Source organism: Chiloscyllium plagiosum, chromosome 25, assembly GCF_004010195.1.
Source record: "Chiloscyllium plagiosum isolate BGI_BamShark_2017 chromosome 25, ASM401019v2, whole genome shotgun sequence".
In the NCBI taxonomy this organism is placed as follows: domain Eukaryota; kingdom Metazoa; phylum Chordata; class Chondrichthyes; order Orectolobiformes; family Hemiscylliidae; genus Chiloscyllium; species Chiloscyllium plagiosum.
The window spans coordinates 29,870,046-29,890,407 of record NC_057734.1 but is presented as its reverse complement, the minus strand read 5'-3'; the positions used below and the strand labels follow the sequence as shown (position 1 = coordinate 29,890,407).

The 20,362-nt window shown below is 36.8% G+C and overlaps 1 protein-coding gene across 1 annotated transcript in view; it reads right to left on the bottom strand.

The window, feature by feature from the left end:
• Window positions 1-20,054, bottom strand: part of dhx37 (DEAH (Asp-Glu-Ala-His) box polypeptide 37) — a 27,059-nt gene extending 7,005 nt beyond the window's left edge. The window contains exons 1-22 of the mRNA XM_043715810.1: window positions 19,989-20,054; window positions 19,792-19,906; window positions 18,386-18,555; window positions 17,985-18,097; window positions 16,892-17,264; window positions 15,615-15,763; window positions 13,799-13,891; window positions 13,115-13,211; window positions 12,192-12,305; window positions 11,611-11,712; window positions 11,120-11,234; window positions 10,677-10,775; window positions 9,047-9,114; window positions 7,896-8,040; window positions 7,568-7,644; window positions 6,129-6,361; window positions 4,706-4,817; window positions 4,428-4,534; window positions 4,104-4,292; window positions 3,481-3,605; window positions 2,314-2,430; window positions 1,148-1,320 (exon numbers count right to left, since the gene is read on the bottom strand). Coding sequence (XP_043571745.1) covers window positions 1,148-1,320; window positions 2,314-2,430; window positions 3,481-3,605; window positions 4,104-4,292; window positions 4,428-4,534; window positions 4,706-4,817; window positions 6,129-6,361; window positions 7,568-7,644; window positions 7,896-8,040; window positions 9,047-9,114; window positions 10,677-10,775; window positions 11,120-11,234; window positions 11,611-11,712; window positions 12,192-12,305; window positions 13,115-13,211; window positions 13,799-13,891; window positions 15,615-15,763; window positions 16,892-17,264; window positions 17,985-18,097; window positions 18,386-18,555; window positions 19,792-19,903 — 2,883 coding nt within the window. The 5' untranslated portion in view covers window positions 19,904-19,906; window positions 19,989-20,054. The remainder of the gene's footprint in view (window positions 1-1,147; window positions 1,321-2,313; window positions 2,431-3,480; window positions 3,606-4,103; window positions 4,293-4,427; window positions 4,535-4,705; window positions 4,818-6,128; window positions 6,362-7,567; window positions 7,645-7,895; window positions 8,041-9,046; window positions 9,115-10,676; window positions 10,776-11,119; window positions 11,235-11,610; window positions 11,713-12,191; window positions 12,306-13,114; window positions 13,212-13,798; window positions 13,892-15,614; window positions 15,764-16,891; window positions 17,265-17,984; window positions 18,098-18,385; window positions 18,556-19,791; window positions 19,907-19,988) is intronic.
• Window positions 20,055-20,362: the final 308 nt, after the last annotated feature.

The following is a 20,362-nucleotide window of genomic DNA, read 5'->3' as shown; positions in this document are numbered from 1 at the left end:
ACCCTCCTCTCTGACCTATCACCTCCATCCCCACCCCCATTCACCTATTGTACTCTATGCTACTTTGTCCTCACCCCCACCCCACTCTCATTTATCTCTCCACTCTGCAGGCACCCTGCCTCTATTTCTGATGAAGGGCTTTTGCCCGAAACGTCGATTTTCCTGCTCCTCGGAAGCTGCATGCCCTGCTGTGCTTTTCCAGCACCACTCTAATCTAGATCATGGCTAAAGGCCCTGTCAACCACAGTAGCTGGGAATCCTTGGTTAAAGACATTTCTGAGGTCCCCCTGTAGAAGGTGGCATTATCATGCAAAGAAGACTGAGAAACTGGGAGAAAGGAGGTCATATTTTAAAAGGTACACAGTGCATATTAATACCTATGAACAGGGTCTGACTTGCTGCTGGACAAATCCATTGAAACCAAATGCAGAGGACATCAGTCCATTCCTGAACATCTCAATTATAAAGCCAATGAGACGTAGCTTGAAATTTCAAGATTTGCTCCAGACATGCCAAACTCTTAAAAAAAAAGTCTTATTGGCAGAATGCTTTCTAATTTCTCAGTTGTGTCGTGCTGCATCCAGCAGCTGGGAAATCTGCTTCTTTGAAGGTACACCCCAGAATCAGTGATGCAACCAATGTTACCAGGGTATATAAATGTTTATATGATTACAAGAAGTTATTTCTGACACTGAACAAAATCGCATGAAAGGAAAACACACTTTAAAATCTACATGACAGCAAGAAAGTTGACTTCTTAAAACAAAATGTTGAAGATATTTAAGGTCCCAGTTCCATTTTCTTTTAGAAGCATGATAATTTTGAAAATAATATTTTCCATTACGACAACTAAATAAAAAACATGAAAATGTTTGCTGAAGCAATTTTGCAACCTAATCCAAAAACTAACTTCATTGGACAGTAAAGCAAAACCTTCCAAATGATTCAGTTTAAAGAGTTTTTTTAAAAATTTCTCATTCAATGACATCGCCACGTAATTCAAAGATGTGACACTTGAAAAACTTGGAGAGTGCTGATCTGCTGTTAATCCTTGATGCCCAATCATTCATTTACATTCAAGAGTATCGATTGGAAAGCCTTCCTACTCAAATATCACATCTAAATATCCAATTTACATTCACTTCACCTTATATGCATTTCTCCATTTTTCATCCAGCATCTCTTCTGATTGGATTTTTCTGGCAATATGATCCCCAAAACCAGACATTACAATCTGTCTTAAGTACATGATCTGAGTTTCTGTTGGTGGTTTCATCTTGGGATCAATAAACAAGCCGGGTCCAGGGAAGATAGCATTCACTGTAGAAGAGCAGAAAAAGGGAACAACTATTCAGGAAACTAACAAAATTACTCTCAGAGATTTTCCAATAGCAATTATATTTGCAAATAGTCATTTGGTAGTAAATAAGTCAAGCCAAGCCAAAAAGATGTTCGGTCTATCACACAAATGGGTGATCTGGTATATGAATTTCAGTGCCTGTGTGGTGCCAGGTATATAAACTGGTGGACTTTATTAAACAACAATACCTTTTGATTGTCCGCAACAAACAAGGTACTGACTGTACCAACAAAGATCATGCTTGCAAAACTCTCAGATAATACTCAGTCTAATGTTGGGTACTAAGTTTCTGAACACACGGGCCCCTCCTTCTTATGGACAGAGAGAACACAGATATGCACTCTACCCGTTTCAACTGAATCAAATCGGATGACAACCATTTACTGATTCATTCCTTGGGACAATGCCTTGACCTATCAATATACCTGTTTTAAAATTTAAACAATGCTTGGAAGCTAACTGTCAATCTGCATTAATTGTTGCACTGTCCATGGCAATGCCTCTTCCAATCAAAGCTCACTTGCTAACCAATCTACACACTCCACTCCTGTAGTAGAAATGTTGTCTTGAATGTATATTCTTGCAAAAATCCTGATAAGTGTAAGATGAAAACCTTTGATAAAATGTATCGCTTAGCAGTATAAACAATTTTGCTGTTATTAGATCATACATTTTATATAATGTAAGCCTTTGTTAAATCAAGCAATGGCTTTTTGTTCCTTCAGCAAAGAAACAACATCAATTCTATTATACATTCAGTGATATAGTAAAGGTCTTGTATTTACGTAAAAGTAAAGTTCAAACTTTAATACTTTATTACTATGCTATTACTACCAAACAAATGACCAAGCTACATTGCAAAACTATCCCCAATTCTATTCTATATTATATTTTGAAACATTCTTTAATACTCCATAATATAGGTTGGTCCATTTATCCTCATTGATTCGTACCAACGTTAGTCAGCTGGCTTCGCAAACGTCTGATTTCAACCATTGCTTTATGTCGAAGTCCATTTGCTCTACAGAATTCAGGGGTACATCCTACATACTCACTAGCACCAACAGCACCTGGAAAAGACAACATTGTGTAGAAATCAGGGTAATTACTCAGACAGTAACAGATGATCAAGCTTTCGTCATTTTTAAGATTGTGTTGTAACGCTAGTACCATCACTTTGCTATTTTATGTACAATATTTATCTTTAAACTTTTAAACTCAATCACTAATCATTTCTTGTGTTTAAAACTATTCAGAATTTGTTGTGAACTGAATCCATTTTGCACAGTTTTAATTCCTCTCATCCTAAGCCCTACTTGAAAACAGTTGTGCTAAACATTAATCCAAATAACATTATCCCAATTTCACCACAGACACCTCCTTTCTGAAAGTGGCTGGATTAGCTCTTCATTACCTTGGTATTATGACTTCTTATCCAACATACCACTGTCTCATTTTCTATTTCCTGTGCTTTCACTCATCCAGGCCCTAAGCTCTGGAATTCCTATTCTCTGCCTCTCAATTTTATATTCCTCCCTTAAGGCGTTTTTTAAAACCTACCTCGCTGACCAGCTTTTAGTCATGTGACCGAATATCACTATGGAGATTAGTGCTATATTTAACTTTATATTGCTCATATGAAGCATACTGGAAGGTCTCACTACAGTGAGATTATAATAAATAAAAGTTGTAATTGCTGATTTACATACATGAACTTGGACAGAAAGTTTTAGCTGGCTTACTATTAATGTAATATATTTAATGTCAAACAAAACAAACAAGCAGCATTAGGGCAGATGACAAAATAAAGTTTTATTGCAGGTCTTAAGGAAAATAGAAGAGTGAAAACGCAAGGGGTTTTGGGATAGAATTCCAGAACGTGAGCCTGTGCACTTCTCTGAACTAGAACAAGCACTCTAATGTCTGCAGATATCCTTTCCAAGATTCCTTTGGTAGTTGGCTCTGTTCTTTGGTAATTTTCTATTGACTGCCTTCTCAAATAAAAAAAGGTTGAGCATAAATATCACATCGGACAGAATTGAAATTGTCAAACTGTTTGATAATCTACCATACTGCAAGTCAGTGATGTAGTTGCCTGCTATTTAAATAATTTTTATTACCAAGCATGACCATAATGTCTCCAAGTTTGAGAGATGGGCCTTGGCCTGCCCAGATCCATTGCATCTGAGAGATTCTGGCCTTTTTCCTTCTCAGTTTTTCTGTCTCCTCATCATTTACAGCTGGTCTGCAAACAAGTCAAAAATGTTCAACAAAATTGTTTTTAAAAAATGATTTGCCACACTGCATAAAAAGCAGAAACATTACACAATATGTTATCTGATTTTCTTTTTCAGATAGCAAGTGAGAAGAGGAAGAAAGCTTTAATACGCCACCTTAAAATTACAGGGATTCTTTTTAAGTTAAAAATGAACTGTGGTTCTATGAAAAGCAATAAACGCTGGAACCTTATCTAAGTAATATTCTTCACACATTTTAAGTCTAATTATACATTTTCTATTTACCATTTACTTCAATAACCAACAATAAATTTTTAGTTTCATTTATGTTTGTTCAAAGAATTAGGCAGTGCACTTTGAAATACATTGCAGTCACTTTAAGGAGCAATTGCAAATTTAGAGCTGTGACTGCAGGGACAGTGCATCTCAGAACAATGTCCTGCTGCATACAGATAACCACTGGACATGCGAGTATGTTTCTACTCAAATATGAATGAAAACTTTACCTATCAATCTGCTCAAATAGCTCTCTTACAGTCATGGCTGAAACTATGATGATGGCATATGGCATACAGTCATGCTGCTTGCTTAAAGCAAGCATTTTCGCATATCGAGGTGCCACTGGAAATGAAGCCATAGCTCTACCCAACGGGGTGATAGGACAGGTCAATTTTGCCTGTTCCAATTCTTTAAACCTGAAAGGCAGACAATAATTTTAGCACAAGTTCCTGGTGAAATTGGACAAGGCTTAAGGCAATCTATAAAGTGATTCTTTTAGTCAGCAACTCTCAGTGACAATGTGAATGGAAGCAGATTAATCCTGTCCTTACCGTCCATGTTTCGGTGGCTCCTCCAAAGCTCCAAGAGAAATAAGTAATTTCTCAGCAGCTATCAATGACTCTCTTGATGGAGATGTTGGGAATGGGAAATTGATCACCTATCCAAAAAGAATCAATGAACATAACAGGTTTGATAAATCTTTACTTCCTGAATTATTTGGTTTTCACCAGGAAGGGCTTCAGTCTGAATTAAAACTCAATAACAAGATCATATTGCAGTCAAACACAGAAAATACTTCTAACACAAAATTAACTTCTTGTATTCATACCTTTTCAATGTTCAAGTCTTTCATCTGCAGAACAAGATCATCTACAGGCCGCCTTGTGATCTCAGCTGCAGAGAATTTTTCAAAGTCAGCAAAAACAGCCGAAGAGTAAAGCCTGCACCCAAACATTTATGGCATTTAATTACCATACTTCACATGTCCAAATATTACAGGATTGACATGAAATTCAATAGCAAATACAATATTCAATAATTTTACATTCTTAGGACATGAATTTGTTTTTAAAAGGCAGCTAGTTAGATGTAAATATTAGAACAGAATAGAATACAGAATATCCTTTATTGTCACATATACTCCAGTACAGAAATACTGGAACATAATGAAATGTTTTTACATTGGCTGTCTCTAAAGGTGCCACCTTAGGTACAAGTACTTAGGTACAAATCTTGGATGCAAACAGGAATAAAAAGAAAAGTAGTAGCATTACTTAGTGTCTAAAAATATGTTAGAAATAAGATATAACATAGTTGAAGGATTGACATTACAGCTTTTACAGTATTACATTCACAGTATATAACTTGCTCATCAACACACAAACATGTAAGTAAATCCTCTGGGATGATAACATGCTCCTAAATTTCCAGCAAGAGCCACGCTTGTAAGAAAACTAGGGCTTTTCTTTGCACTCTCAGGGTCACACACCCTGTGATGTGGTTCCGTTAGAGAGAATCGAATGCATGAATTACTCTTTAAATCAGTTATTATGGACAAAGCTCATTGCTTTGGAAGAAATAAATGACCATCCTCAGTTGGGATTTAAAAGACTTTTACAAAGTCCGGACTAAGATTGAACTATTCTGCTGTACACTTAAGACAACATGCACATCTTGTGAGGAATGTACCATAGCATTATCACTAAACATCCTGTGTAAAACTTACAACATCCTCCACTGACTATGATTGTCAAATCAAACTTTTAACATTTATATTGTAAAGAAAACATTGATCGAATCAAATCTAATTAACCTTTTTTTCTACAATTAAAAGAAATATGATTTTCTCCCTTTTGTAGGCTTGGCCAAATTTCCACAGCATTCTCTAACGGCCAGCTCCTAAGACCAATGCAGTCCCACTAGGAACTATATAGATGCTACAGTTGAGATCAGCTTAACAACTTTTCATCCTGACAATGCAGGTGGGAGGCGTTCTCTCTCAACTCACCTTCTATCAGTCCAGAAACATTAAGAATTCACTGAGTGCAGGATTCCAGATTTGGACTCAAAATCAACTGTTTCACAAAACAACAGAGGAAGGGCTTATGCCCGAAACGTCGATTCTCCTGTTCCCTGGATGCTGTCTGACCTGCTGCGCTTTTCCAGCAACACATTTCCAACAGAATTTTGGCCTGTTGAGCTGGTCTAGTTTTAAAAATGGTTACTATTTAATATTAAATTCCAGAACTGACCTGTAACAGTGACCTGGTTCTGTACGACCAGCACGACCTGCTCTTTGATTTGCTGAAGCCTGAGCGATCCAGGTGATTTTGAATGATGAGACTCCAGTCACTTTATCATAAAAACGTTTCTTCACTTTTCCACAGTCCACCACGTATTTAATATTTGGGATAGTAAGAGACGTTTCAGCTACATTGGTTGCTACCACACACAACCGTGTGCCATTTGGAGGTGGACGAAATACCTAAGTAACAGAATTTAGAATTTCATGATACTGATTTCTAATTTCCTTCTAATTTGGAGTAAATAAAAATGTATTTTGCACAAATATATTCATTTATATCTTTTTAACTTATGGTTAGTGATCATCAGGAAGCTCATAACAGGTTCTTGGGACAGATATTCTCTTTGTTGTTAAAATTTTTCTCCACCCAGGGGTACATTGTTTTGCAAATTCTTTGTTTGTTGACTTTGTACCACTTAATTCCGGTTGCCATATTAATTTCAAACATTTTAAATTATGATTTTCTTCAGTTAACTGACACTTTTACAGAAAAGACGAGGGATTCCCGAGGATGTGTTTCAATTCTTTGAGAAAGTACCCGACTTAGAAAATCACTCTGCTAGTCTGAAATCTTCAGTATTGTTTATTTCAAAAGTTTTTGCTGAAACCTACAGCAACCTCCACAATATACTATTGACTGGGAAAAAAAAGAAACAAAAATAGTCATCAACAGTTAGTGCATTTGCTGTCAGTTTTCACAAAGTGCAGCAAAACCACACATACTCAAGTTACAAATGAACCAACCATTCCCTGTCAGAATCTGTACAAAATAACACAGCGCTCAATGTTAGTCAGTGAAGGAATGTAGCATAATCCAATGCTCCAAAGACAGGAGTGTGGGCTGGTTCACTGAATATATTCAATTGAACTGAACAGTTTTCAATCTACCAGGAAGTCAAGGAAAGTAGAGCAATGGCCACAATCAGATCAGTTTGATCTCAGTAAATGATGAACCAGGCCAAAAGACTGATTTTTTTTTAAAAAATTGTTCATGGGACATGGGCATTGCTGGCTAGGGCAACATTTACTGTTCCCCAAGTTGTTAAATTACATCTCATCAATGTGTGCATTTACAAACATACATTTACTTTTTCCACATAAGAGAACCGAACTAAAAACACTGAAGTCGAAATACTACATAATTTTGTAATTCAGCGAGGAGTGTATGAAATCAGGGAAAGCAATCAACATTCTGCATGTTAATTGAAGTTCCAATATAGATACTAAATTTCTCAGAACGTTCATGTTTAATATCATAAGGGATTAATATTATCGTTCCCATTTAAATATGCTGTCAACATAGCTGCAAAGTGTGAGCATTTATCTGCTTTTTCCAATACTTCACATTTCAGCATTTAAACTTTAGTCAGGGAAGCAAATGCTCACCTTCACTTGTTTCTCTGCCGCCAACAATGAAAAGAGTGGAAGAACATACAGTGGAAGAGAAGGATCTGATTTCTCAACTGTGTATAGAGAAAATAGATACAAAGATTGATTTTATAAAAACCACATACCAGGAAAAGTTGTGTGCAAATCCCTAATATCACTTCAAAAAACATACCCATGCAATCTGCCAGTGCATTCGCTAAAATATAAACATGGCCATTTGATTCAAATTTGGATTAGTCTAACTTTTCAGCCTACAAAACACTGATATTCTCCACTACTTGATTTTTAGGGAGCTGACAGAAGTGACAATTGTAATATTATGTACCTTCTTCACAATCATCACCGTCACCCAAATCCAGATCTAGATCAGAGGCAATTTCATCTTCATCATCAATCCCAGCTTCTCGATCTTCATCTCCCTCATCCGCTGGCATTGCAGAGTAATTATCAAGGTTAATTTTTGGCAAATTCTGTGTAAAAGAAATAAAACCAAAAGTTGATACAGTGTTATAGTCACAGTGATAAAGAACACATAACTGCTAATCACCTCAATATTGTCAGAGTAACTGGAGGACATGGCTTTAGATAGCCAATTATAGGGATAAAACTGCTTCTTAAACTTAAAAGGACTTCCATTAACTTAAAACAATAACCAAACTGACGTTTGGAGGCAGCGCAACAGAAACTTGATTTGTCTTTTCGGTTAAAAAAACCTTTACTCCCTAGAAAGACCAGGTTAGCAGGCATGTCTGAATACCAACACTTGAAAATTCCCCTCCAAGTTACACATTATCCTGACTTCACTACTGCATCCAAGTCCTGCGTCCCTTAATGAACAGCACTTTGGGAGTATCTTTATCATATGGGCTGCATCAGTTCAAGAAAGTGGCTCACTTTTACCTGGCTCTGCCAATGACACCCACCTCTCACAATTAACATTTTTAAAAAAGCTTGTGGTGTCAAGTCCAGGAAGTCCAGACACTGTAGTTTTTATCTATACTACTTACTCATTTTGTACATAATGAGAGATTTTTTTTAAAAAGCAATGCTTAAAGTGCAAGATAAATTAGGTACTTGTGCTGCTTTTCAAGGATCACTCTCCTGCAGGTTTCTCCACAAACAGGCCCTTGTTGAAGCAATTAAAACAAGTGCTGCTGGAGACAGTTCAGACACTGTTTCTTTAGAAGGCAGTTACAGCAATCAGGTAACTATAAACTGGTGCCTAAAGTCATAAATTGTTTCTCAATTTCAGGTACTGTTGAATCCACCAGGTTAATTAAATGGATGAAATGGATGAGGGAAATTCCACAGCATCTTCATGCTTGCTTTTAAGTTAATTCAACAAGATAGACATGGGTTCAATGATTCATGCTCTGTTGTCTTTGTATTAGAATATTAAGCAAAAGGATATACTGGCTTTATAATACTATCATAATACTCAAATTAAAGTACAGAATAAAATATCATAACACTTACAGGTTTAGGTTTGGCCTTTTTAAATTTCCTGGTTGCTTCAACTGAATCATATGAGGCAGCATCAACTTCTAGAGTTTGAATGAAAATAAACAACAACGTGAAACATACTGAGCCTCCATTGTTTAGATGTAGTCATTCTCATACAAACCTTCCAACTTTGTATGACTGAGGAACACTCATGCTTTGTTAATAACTGCCTTAATTGCCCAAATTCCAGCAATGTGATCATTAATTTTTATTTAAATTTACACATCATAATTTTAGAATTGAGCCCAATCAACAATAAGCACTTAACATCTAAATATGCTTAAATACTCAGTGCGACTCTCAAGAGGTCTGACAAAGAGAGCCCCTTCTTAGGAAACCATGTTTGGGATCTTTGCAAATTCAGATCTGATGGGGTTCACAGGCTGTGAGTTGTGACACCTATTTGGGCAATCATTTAGGACTGCAAGCTCCAAGGCAGGTGACTAGGCAGAGACTGTAACCGGACAGTATTGGTATCACCATTACATTCACGCATGTGGTTCTTAGCTGAGGTCACAGCAAAATCTTCAAAATAATCGTGGACAAATTCCCCATTCCCAATGACTCTCTCTAGGGCCGCACCAATTTTAAGTACTGAAATTTGGATCACAATGGGAATAATTTTGGGAAGCACTGCTGTCAGTCAAACCTACTGGCTAGAACTTGGGAAAACCTACTGAAATAGTCAACAGATGCTTCCTATTTCAAGACAGCACCACAATTCAATATTAATGGCCCAAAATGATATACCATGAACATTTCTGACAAATATTTTTAACCATCAATTTAACACTCCGTGGAATATTTCCTAAATTTATTTGTAGCAAAATTGTGAACACATCCTTGACAACCACCTTTAGGATTTAGTCATGAGTAGCAAGAAATCATTCTCATCCACAGCAAATCTCTGGAAATCGACAGAAAGAAAAAGTTTTCAGCAACTTCTTTTCTGGTTAGGAAACTTAAGCTCTTATATGTTTCAACAGGGCATCAACATTAGACAACAATCCAAATTCACACAACACCTTCAATATAATAAAACATCTTAACAGCCTTCACTGAAAAATCACACAGCAAAATTACACATAGGGCAGATCGCCAAATAGTGTATCGAAGAGATTGGTTTTAAGGAGCAAGGTAAAGGACAAGGAAAGAGGATTTGGAATTTGTGAGCTAAGTAACTGAAAGTATGGTCACCAATGTGTAACAATTAAAGTTGCTCAACAGGTCAGAATTATATGAATCTCGGAACGTTGCAGGGCTGGAGAAAATTACAGAAATCTGGAAAAAAAACGCCATGGAAAGATCAGAAAATAAAGGTTGAGAAGTGAAAGATTATATGACAGTATTACATAATAAAGGCTGATTTGTTTTACCTGTTAACACCATTCATAGCTATGCAAAATTTATTTTTATGCAACCCAGAGCATGTTGCCCAATAGCTAATAAAAGTTGACACATAGCAAATACATAGTTATGAACAAGACTCATTTCAGAATGGTCTTCAACACATAATCAGTCAACCTCAAACCAATATTTGACAAAGAAAAATGCAATGGTGTTTAAAAACAGATGTTTGAGTACTGTGGTGTAAAACATTTACCTTGTATATTGCTGTTGGGTCTGTAAGGAAAGGCTCTTCGCAATCTTCTGCACATAGAATGTACTTCTGCCTGTCCAGTCAGAAACACTAAAATACCTCCTATTTGGAGACAAGTAATTACAAATCAAAATTAAACTCCAGAAGAAGGAGTCTAAATGCTTCAGTAACAATATGCAATTTGAGAAAAAAAAGTAATTAAAAACTTAATCCTAACTGGAAATATTCAAGTCTTGCCTGACATTCTAATCTAATTTTTGGGGAAAATCCTAGAAGTGTTCTAAATGACAAACTTATGCTCTCATTCATCACATTGACAAGAATTGCCCAAAAGCTGGAAAATTCTAGCTATCCTTAAATAAAAAAGAATTCAAACAAAAAGGAATTAAATTATAATGGAAAGCAGCAACTTGTGAAAGGAAAGATAAGTAGAGTAATTTGCTTACCTGGAGGTAACATTCGATGGATTTTGCTGACTTTCCTAAAAGTCTCTCCTGCGTAGTCATCAAGTGGAGTTCGCTTATTAAAGTGAACAATGACAGGAAATTGTCTGGCATCCACCTTAAAAAAATTATCAAAGGAACAACTGGGTTGCACTCACTTTAAATTGCTGAAAGTAAACTCAAGTGCACCAGAAAGATTTGACAGTAGACATTTCAATGTTTTCTTACAAGTAAAATCACTATGGTCCCAAATGACCGGAGAGCTGATCTCTCATTAGAGAGAGATGGTGGTGGATTAACCTGAGAGTCATCATGCCTTAGGCTAGATTGAGAAGCGGAACCTTCTTGGAAACCTCAACCCTTATAGGAATTGAAACTGCACTGCTCACGTTCCTATGGATCGCAAATCAGCTGTCCAGCTAACTGAGCTAACTACAACAGACTTCAATTGATAAATCCTATGTGAATATTTCTGCTACACTTGATAAAATTACCTGAACAACAGGAGGTGGAGTTGGAAACAGTCTGTTGTTTGCTATGAAATCCTCCACACGTAGAGTGGCAGACATTATAATCAGTTTCATCGGTTGCCCTTTCTGTTGGAACAAGCAAAATACTTTGTGGGTGTAAGTGTGGGTTAAAAGATAATGAGCATAAAGTATCCACTTAGTAATGTCAATATGGCTCTAATAGTGTGTTGGTAAGGTCAATATCAAAATCAGAATTACAGGGAATGTACCTGTCAATTATATTTAATAAAATTTCTTCAATAACCCGCCCTTTGAATATTTCAACCAATTGTGAAGCCCACAAAGGTGCAACACGATTGCTGGAAATAAATGGAAATAATATCAGAATATGCAGAGTACTTTCCTGTAATTGTGTATCCAAGTATTACATCTATTATCTATTATTTTTCAGCATCAGTAGATTCTTCTCTCTCTTATTTATGGCTGCATATATTAAAGGTGAGACATGAAGCATTTTACATTAAAAATTCAGCTCTGCATTTCAGAAGGTTTGCATTTAGACAAATCTAAATAAAAGACTCATATACGACAGAAACCCTATTTACCTTCTCTCGCAAAGGGACAATACGAGATAGCAGGCCAATCAGTATATCTGTATAGACACTCCGCTCATGAGCTTCATCTATAATAATCACTTTGTATTTGGAGAGTAAAAAATCCTGGAAGAATAAGTAACATTTTTTCACAAACCAATTTCTGGTTAATTGTGGTCAACATGATTACAGGAAGGTCAACAAAACTGATAAATAACAAAAGCCTAGTTTTGACTACTGTATATACAAGTGACAAAGACTTTATGTTATGTACACCTTTACCATTTTATCATCAAAAACATAATATGGTGAGACTGAAAATCATCCGGCCAACAACACATCACCAAAGTCTTGGCAATTTTCATGTGTAGCTTACTCCTCTCCTTCTGCAAGTTCCCTTCGATGTTTACATATTTGTATGTCCATAGCTTGTAGCACAACCTTAGGAATGTGGCACATCACATTGCTGAAGTATCACATTAATAGAGTTCAGCTCTGTATCTCAAGCTCGCCTTTTAAATACAGTTCTCAATGGCTCTTAATTTGGCATTACGGAGTACAACTATACTCTGCTAACTTTGGTCAAATATTGAAAATCTGCAAACAGATGGTCATGAGAGATCCACCATTTCCTTCATATCACAACAATGTGAAGATAAGCAGCTTCATACCATCCAGCCAATGCATCAACAGACAGCCTGCAGTTAGACCCTTAAGTGAACCAGTAGTTTTGCATAGTCAAGATAGTTGCGTATAGACAATTAGGATTACATACTCCGACATTTTGATGTATTCAGGGTTCAGTATTCAGTTGTATTAAAGCTTTTGTAGTAATTACAAAAAATTATGCAAAATAGTTCTCACCCTGTAATCCATCCTCATCAATTAATTGCTTTTCCTACTCAACAAATATTCAACAAGGAAATTCAACTCACCCTCTGTACTTCTTTTAGAAGCACTCCATCTGTCATAAACTTTATTTTTGTGTCTTCAGTTGTATTTCCTTCATATCGTATTTGATAGGAAACCACCCTACAAATGCAGTAAGTTAAATATACAGCATAGCTACACTCTTCAACAATATCAGCTGTCGTTATATGACCTTCACAATAAAAACTAAGTATTGCACACCAGATAAAGATACAACCAATAAGGAGAAAATGGAAACAAAAATTAGGCTAATTATACAGACACTACACCCGCACATAACTTAGCAATTGGCAATTGTGGTGTGTATCTAACAGTCAAGCATATGATTGCTAGGGAATATAATTACTAAAAGGTACCATTTGATAAGAAATACTATTATATATATTTACTTCCATATACTGACTTGTTTAGTTGAAATCTGTGGACCTGAAGGCTTGCAATTCTTTTGGTAATGTCACTTCAATGACAGATGAACCCCAAATCAGTACAGCAAGATCTATTTGCATTAGCAACTTGAAATATCTCCATATTAATGCAAAGATAAATTTAACTTTTATTTCTGCCAGAAACTCCTTCATATGCACATATGATCCAATAAGGTAAAATCTTGAACATTACTGTTTTTGTTGACCTCCTCCCTTCCCCAATCCCGAGGTTTTTTTTAAGTTCACATTAAGAAACATTGTTACCTGTGTGAAAGATTCATTTCTGTTGCAACCCGCTGGGACATACTTATAGCTGCTACCCGCCTGGGCTCTGTGATCCCAATGATTCCATTACCACTGTAGACAATGACCAGAAAAATGTTTATGGCTTAACATCTGCAGTGGACACTTTCTCAGATCAGATGTTTTTCTTAGTAATAATTAATGAGAACCGTGAACCAGCAACTGTTCAAAATTTGTAATGTGAAATAGGATCACATCTTCTAAAGGAGGGGGTGAGGATAGGTTGCTTAAAACTCAACAACAAACCTCAGAATTTTAAAATAATCATCATGGAAAATAATAAAAACAGACATTATATGAAAGATGTCAAAACATCCTAAATGGCCTAGACTATAATAAAACCAGAAATGGACACAGGGAAGAGAATTGTTTTATTGGTACCCACTGACAAGCTGAACAAAATATGCGGTCTGTCTTGTCACTGTCATATGATGGTAAATTATGCTAGGAAGAATTTCTTCACTTGCAATATTTTATATCTCCTTTTGTTTGGAAGAATACTGATACAGCTGATCCAAGAATGGGAAATGGAATTTTATCAGCATTTTGCAGTAAACTCCACGTTGAATGCTAGTAGAAATTGAGGATTGCAGATGTGGAGATCAGAGTCGAGAGTGTAGTGCTGGAAAAACACAGCAGGTCAGGCAGCATCCAAAGAGCAGGAGAATCGACTTTTTGGGCATAAGCCCTTCATCAGGCTTATGCCTGAAACAATGATTCTCCTGCTCCTCGGATGCTGCCTGACCTGTTGTGCTTTTCCAGCACCACATTCTTGACTTTATGTTGAATGCTGTCATATAGTGGGATACAGTACTATAACCGTTATGTTATTAGACCAGTAAACTGAAATACATGGACTAATGATGCAGAAACATAAATTCAAATCCTAATACAACAGCTGAGAATTTTAGTAAGACTTCATAGAGGTTTATAAAATCATGAGGGGCATGGATAGGGTAAATACACTAAGTCTTTTCCCTGGGGTGGGGGAGTCCAGAACTAGAGGGCATAGATTTAGGGTGAGAGGGGGAAAAATTTAAAAGGGACCTAAGAGGCAATTCTTCACGCAAAGGGTGGTGCGTGTATGGAATGAGCTGTCAGAGGAACTGGAGGAGGATGGTACAATTACATCATTTAAAAGACATGTGGATGGGTATATGAATAGAAAGGATTTAGAGGGATATGGGCCAAGTGCTAGCAAATGGGACAGAATTAGTTTAGGATATCTGATTGGCATAGATGAGTTAGACTGAAGAATCTGTTTTTGTGCTGTACACCTCTATGACTTCAATTATGAAGACAGAGCTCTGGAGATGTTAAGACTATTTTCCTTGGAGAAAAGAAGGCCATGAGAAGATTTAATAGAGATATTCAAAACTATGAGCGGTTTTGACAGAACAGATAGGGAGAACATGCTAAAATCATGACAGGATCAAGAATGAGAGGGCACTGATTTAAAGTAATTGATAGAAGAAGCAAATCAACATGAGGAAATATGTTTTGATGCAGGGACAGGTCAAGTTCTGGAATGCACTGCCTGAGAGGGTATGGTGGAGGCAGATTCAACTGAAGCATTCAAAAGGGAATCAGACTATTATCTGAAAAGCAAGAATGTACAGGGTTATGGAAAGAAAGAGGGAGATGGCACCAAGTTATTGCTCATTCAGAGAGCTGGTGCAGGCAGGATGGGATAAATGGCCTCATTCTGCGGTCACAATTTGGTGGTGATCTGCAATTCAGTGACATTACACTTTTTATAAACTTAAGTGCACTGTACCTTGCATATCCAGCTTCGTAGAGAAACTGGGGCACCTGCGTAGTTTTACCACTCCCTGTCTCACCACAAACAACTACCACAGGGTTATGTTTAATGGCCTCCATGACAACTTGTTCTTCCGCTAGAATTGGTAACTGCAGACGAGCTTCCTGGAAGAAGAGAAAATGCCTCCTTTAAAGATCGTTAATTTATAAATTGTTAATAAAAATACAAGTAGGTTACCATAAACAGTACGAGTCTACTAAAATACTTTTAATGATTGACTTTTCTTATTGGACCCTTCTCCATTGATGACCCAATTCACGCAGCTTATATCAAGCTGAATTTCACTGGCTGCTATAAGCTCCAAACCTGTGACTTAATTCAGTCGAGTATGGATTGGAGAGGCTGGAACTCTTCTCTTTAGGGAGGAGAAGGCCTAGAGATCTGACAGAAGCTTGCAAAATCACAAGTGTCCTCAACAGAGTAGATAGTGAGAAACTATACCCACTCATAAAACGAGCGAGGGCATAGATTTAAAGTGACTTGCAAAAATAATAAATTGATGTGTGAGATACATGTTTTGGAACTGGAATACACTGCATAGACATGTGGTGGAGACAAGTTCAACTGAGGCATTCAAGAAGGCATGAGATGCTTATTTAAATAGAAATAATGTGCAAGGATATGGAAAAAATGCAGGAAAATGCTACTAATTCATGGAGCTCATTTGGAGAGTCAGTGGGACACACCACACCATAACACTTCCATGATTCTGAACCAATTACATGTGACACAAATTAATACTGAAGTTATATTCCCCTTTGTCAAACAGTTCTATTTTATACTCACAGCACTGTCAAGTTTAGAAATTATTGTTTAAATACATAACACTAGTACAAAGACAGGTAGCATTTTTAAAAATCTGATCTTTATGCCTTTCAAATTACCATTTGTACAATAGACATATTATCTGCTCATTGTCGTAATAAACAGGAAAACTAAAAAGAAAAAAAAAACTGCCCTATAAAAAAATTTGAATTACTCCTGCTCCCATAATAGTTTAGTCACAATGGAATGTATAAAACAGCCAAGACACAATATGTAAATACACAAGATAGCATCACAACAGGACTTTCAACACCTACAATGGTATTGGTCATCAAGAAATTACAATACCAAAAGAATTGCCTTTTAAGAATATGGATTTCAGTCAATATTAATTCCTTACTTAAATAATGTTTGAATTTAAATTTGAAATGTAAAAACATATTTTGCAATTCACCACAATTGACTACCTGAATCTTTGGGGTTCTGTCCACTGGAATGAAAATAGCAGGTTCTGAGAAAGGCTGCTGCGTCACATTTAGACTGGTTTTCTTATTAATCAATACTGATGCTGGTGGCTTCTCAGCTGTCGTCTCTGTACTGCTCAAGGAGTTTTGAATTTGTTCATCAGCGTTGACATCCCGCTCTTCACTTGACTGCGTGCTGTCATTTTTCATCTTCTCTGCATCATTCATTTGTTCTTCCTCATCTGAACTGTCTGAAGAGGGGCTTGTCTCAGATTCCGGCACTGGGTCCACAATCTCAGAGCTTCTTCTGTGTCTTTTCTTATTGGCCCCGCTAACACTACTGATTCTGCACTGACTGTTAGCCTCCTTTCCAGATCTAAAACATAAAAGTAGTAGCAAACCATTCTATCAAACCAAAATGAGAACATAGTATAGAAATTAATACACTTCCCACAAGTAAAGTGTAAAACTGGTAATCTGGCACCAAGTTATTTAGCATGGGACAGATTATACAGTATCTATTACATGCTGCATTTTTTTTGATGGCCAAAACAGGTCCTTCAGTAAAATTTTTCCTTCAGTAAAATTGAAGCCCACACCCACCTCCCACATCATGTGATCATGCTTGGATTTCTTTTCTTTCCACTTTAGTCTTTAAAATAAAAATGCTTCAATTACAATTACAACATTCAGCTGATCTTCAATAGTGCCAAAGTACAGATTGTGTACCAAAAGCAATGGGATTGAGAATTGTGTGAGACTGGAGTTATGAAATCACTAAGTTTTGGTCTTGATATTAGTATATTGCAGTTAACATCTAAAACAACATGGAAAAGATTCTATGTAAAAGAGATGTTTTTTTGGAAAGATTTTTGTCATATTTGAGGCTATAATGTAAGACATTGCTCTTTTTCATCTTTTATGAGTATAATTTAAACTATAAGGCTGAAAGAGATGCATTGGTATTTTACTTTTCATCAGCATACCCAACTATGACAGTAAAATAAATATGAAGCATTAAGTGCACATTCAAACCGTCCAACCCTGACTAAACAAATAGGGTTTAGTCTTAATGAAAAATAAGAAAATAACATACAGCTTAGGTTGGTACATGCGCTTTCCGATGCCCATTTTTGAGGTGGTATAGAAAAGCTTCATCTCAGATTCTGAGACCTGGCATTCTGCCAACTTATTCAGAATCTCTTTTCTCTGTGATGGAAAATAGGAAAAGAAAATTAAATAGCCACTCAAAATATACACATTTTGTTAAGCCAAACAGATAAAACCTCCTTGCTTTTTTTGCAACTGTGTATGCCTTGACCAGCTCTGTTACTATGAATAAGAGATTTGTTTAATGCTGTTTTTGCATTCAGTATAGAAAGAATATCGTGCAAAATTATAAAGATAAGCACTCCATCAGTGTTGAAACATCTTGTTTAAACAGACTTTGTCTAGTTTTAAAACATTAGTTTTTAAAACATGCATTTTATAGTTCACCTGTGTTTTCTTCTCCTTCTGTTCTAGAATTTTCTCCAGTTGTTTCCTCTGTTTCTTGCTCAAAGGTTGCTTTGATTTTCTAACATCTTCGATCACCGGCTTTCTTTTTGCTCTCTTTGCAGGTAAAACTAGAGCGTTACTTTCATCAACACCTTTGAGTGTAACTCCATCTGCAGTAGCATAAATGATTTTGTATGTTCAACAGCACAACAGGAAGAGATGCAGAGAACAACCAAAATGCAAAATAAAACTATTACAGCACATATCTTTGTAATTCAGATATCAAAATGTATGGAAACATTGTATTATTTGAAAAGAATCTCACGTGATTTTCCAGCTGATCTTTCTAGTATTGATGAAATAATCATTCGCTACTAAAGCTCTTGTCAACAGCTACAAAGAATATATCGGCATCCACATTTTTCTTCTTTCTTGTTCATGACATTCAGAACATACACACACAATGGTGTGGTAATTGCTCCCAATTATATCCTCATATTTAAAGAATACTGAGGGATGATTTAATTAAGATACAAAATATTATGGAGGGGACCGTGAAGGCCAAATCTTTGAGTGTCTTTAAGATAGTGGTGGATGGGTTCTTGTTCAAAAGGGGATCTAGGGTTACAGAGAGGAGGCAGGAGAACGGGGTTCAGAAACGTCAGCCATAGTCAAATGACAGAGTAGATTCGATGGGCTAAATGGCCAAACTCTACTCCTTTATATTGTAGTTTTATGATAAAGTGGATAGGAAGGTCCTATTTTTCATTGCAGAGGCCAACAGCTAGAGAACATAAGTAATTGCCAGAAAAACTAGAGATGAATTCGAGATTTCACTTCCCACCCAGAGTGTGGTAGAGACCCGAAACTCGCTGTTGGAAAGGTTGGCAGTCCTCCCTTTCTCCAAGGTTGGTAAAGGCAGATACCCTCATTGTGTTTAAAAAAAACACTTAGATGTACATTTCCAGTGCTGCGACTTGCATGAATACAGACAAAAATCAAAAAGGCGAGATCGGGATCACTCTATCTCGGCAAAGCACAGAAACAAGCCAAACAGACTCCGTTTGCATCATAAGTTTCTACCTCAGATGAGACTGGTACTTTTAGCAGAGCGAGACTGGGCTACATGAGGCTCGTCAAAGAAAAGGTGCTGGAGTCAGTCGATATTACTGATGCAAATATTGAAATACAACAGTTTGCCACAGGGTTCAGAGTTTAACTATAAATACTCATCTAGATGTGTCTAACGCGTTAGGGAACAAATTAAACAAGTTCACGCCAATTAAAGTGTTGTTTTTTTGTGGCAGCATGCTGTCACCCCATTTTATTTTACGTGGGCCACATATCCTATTGAAGACTTTCAGATGAAGGATAGAGTTGAGTAAAACATTTATTTTCATGCACACCTTCCAGTTCAATCTCAACTTTAAGGCCACTGCAGGACTGTTCTGAAGAGGGTTCCACGCTCTGAACCTGAAGTCTTGCTTTCCAATTGTGCCTTTTCCGCAATCTGCCCATTGTCTGAGGAAGAAAACCGTAACAGACGCAGAAATACAACAGAAATCTGAATTGACAGTAAAATCCAGCACACACGTGCCCCCACCGGAAGTGTCCGTCGGCACCTTGCGAAAGGATTCCGGCTGGAATCCGGTCCCACAGACACCGTTCCGGCAAACTCTGCGCTGGCTGAACCTCGACCTCAACCTATTGCCTTGAAGAGTCTTCTCATTCAATGATAGTGTGTCACCTGCCTCAGAGGACACAACCTGATTAGAACTACATAAAAGTCCAGCAATTTAAAAAAAAAAATTTAAGTTCCAAACCCAATGAGGTCCTCTGGAAGAATTTATTGTCCACTCCTTGAATTTCGCCATTTGTTAAGCATCCCTTAACTCTGGGCTGAATTTGACCAGATTCAGCTCAGTGTCAATTTCTGGGAGTTTCGTGGAGGGTTTTGTGAGCACCAGTGAGTTTTCT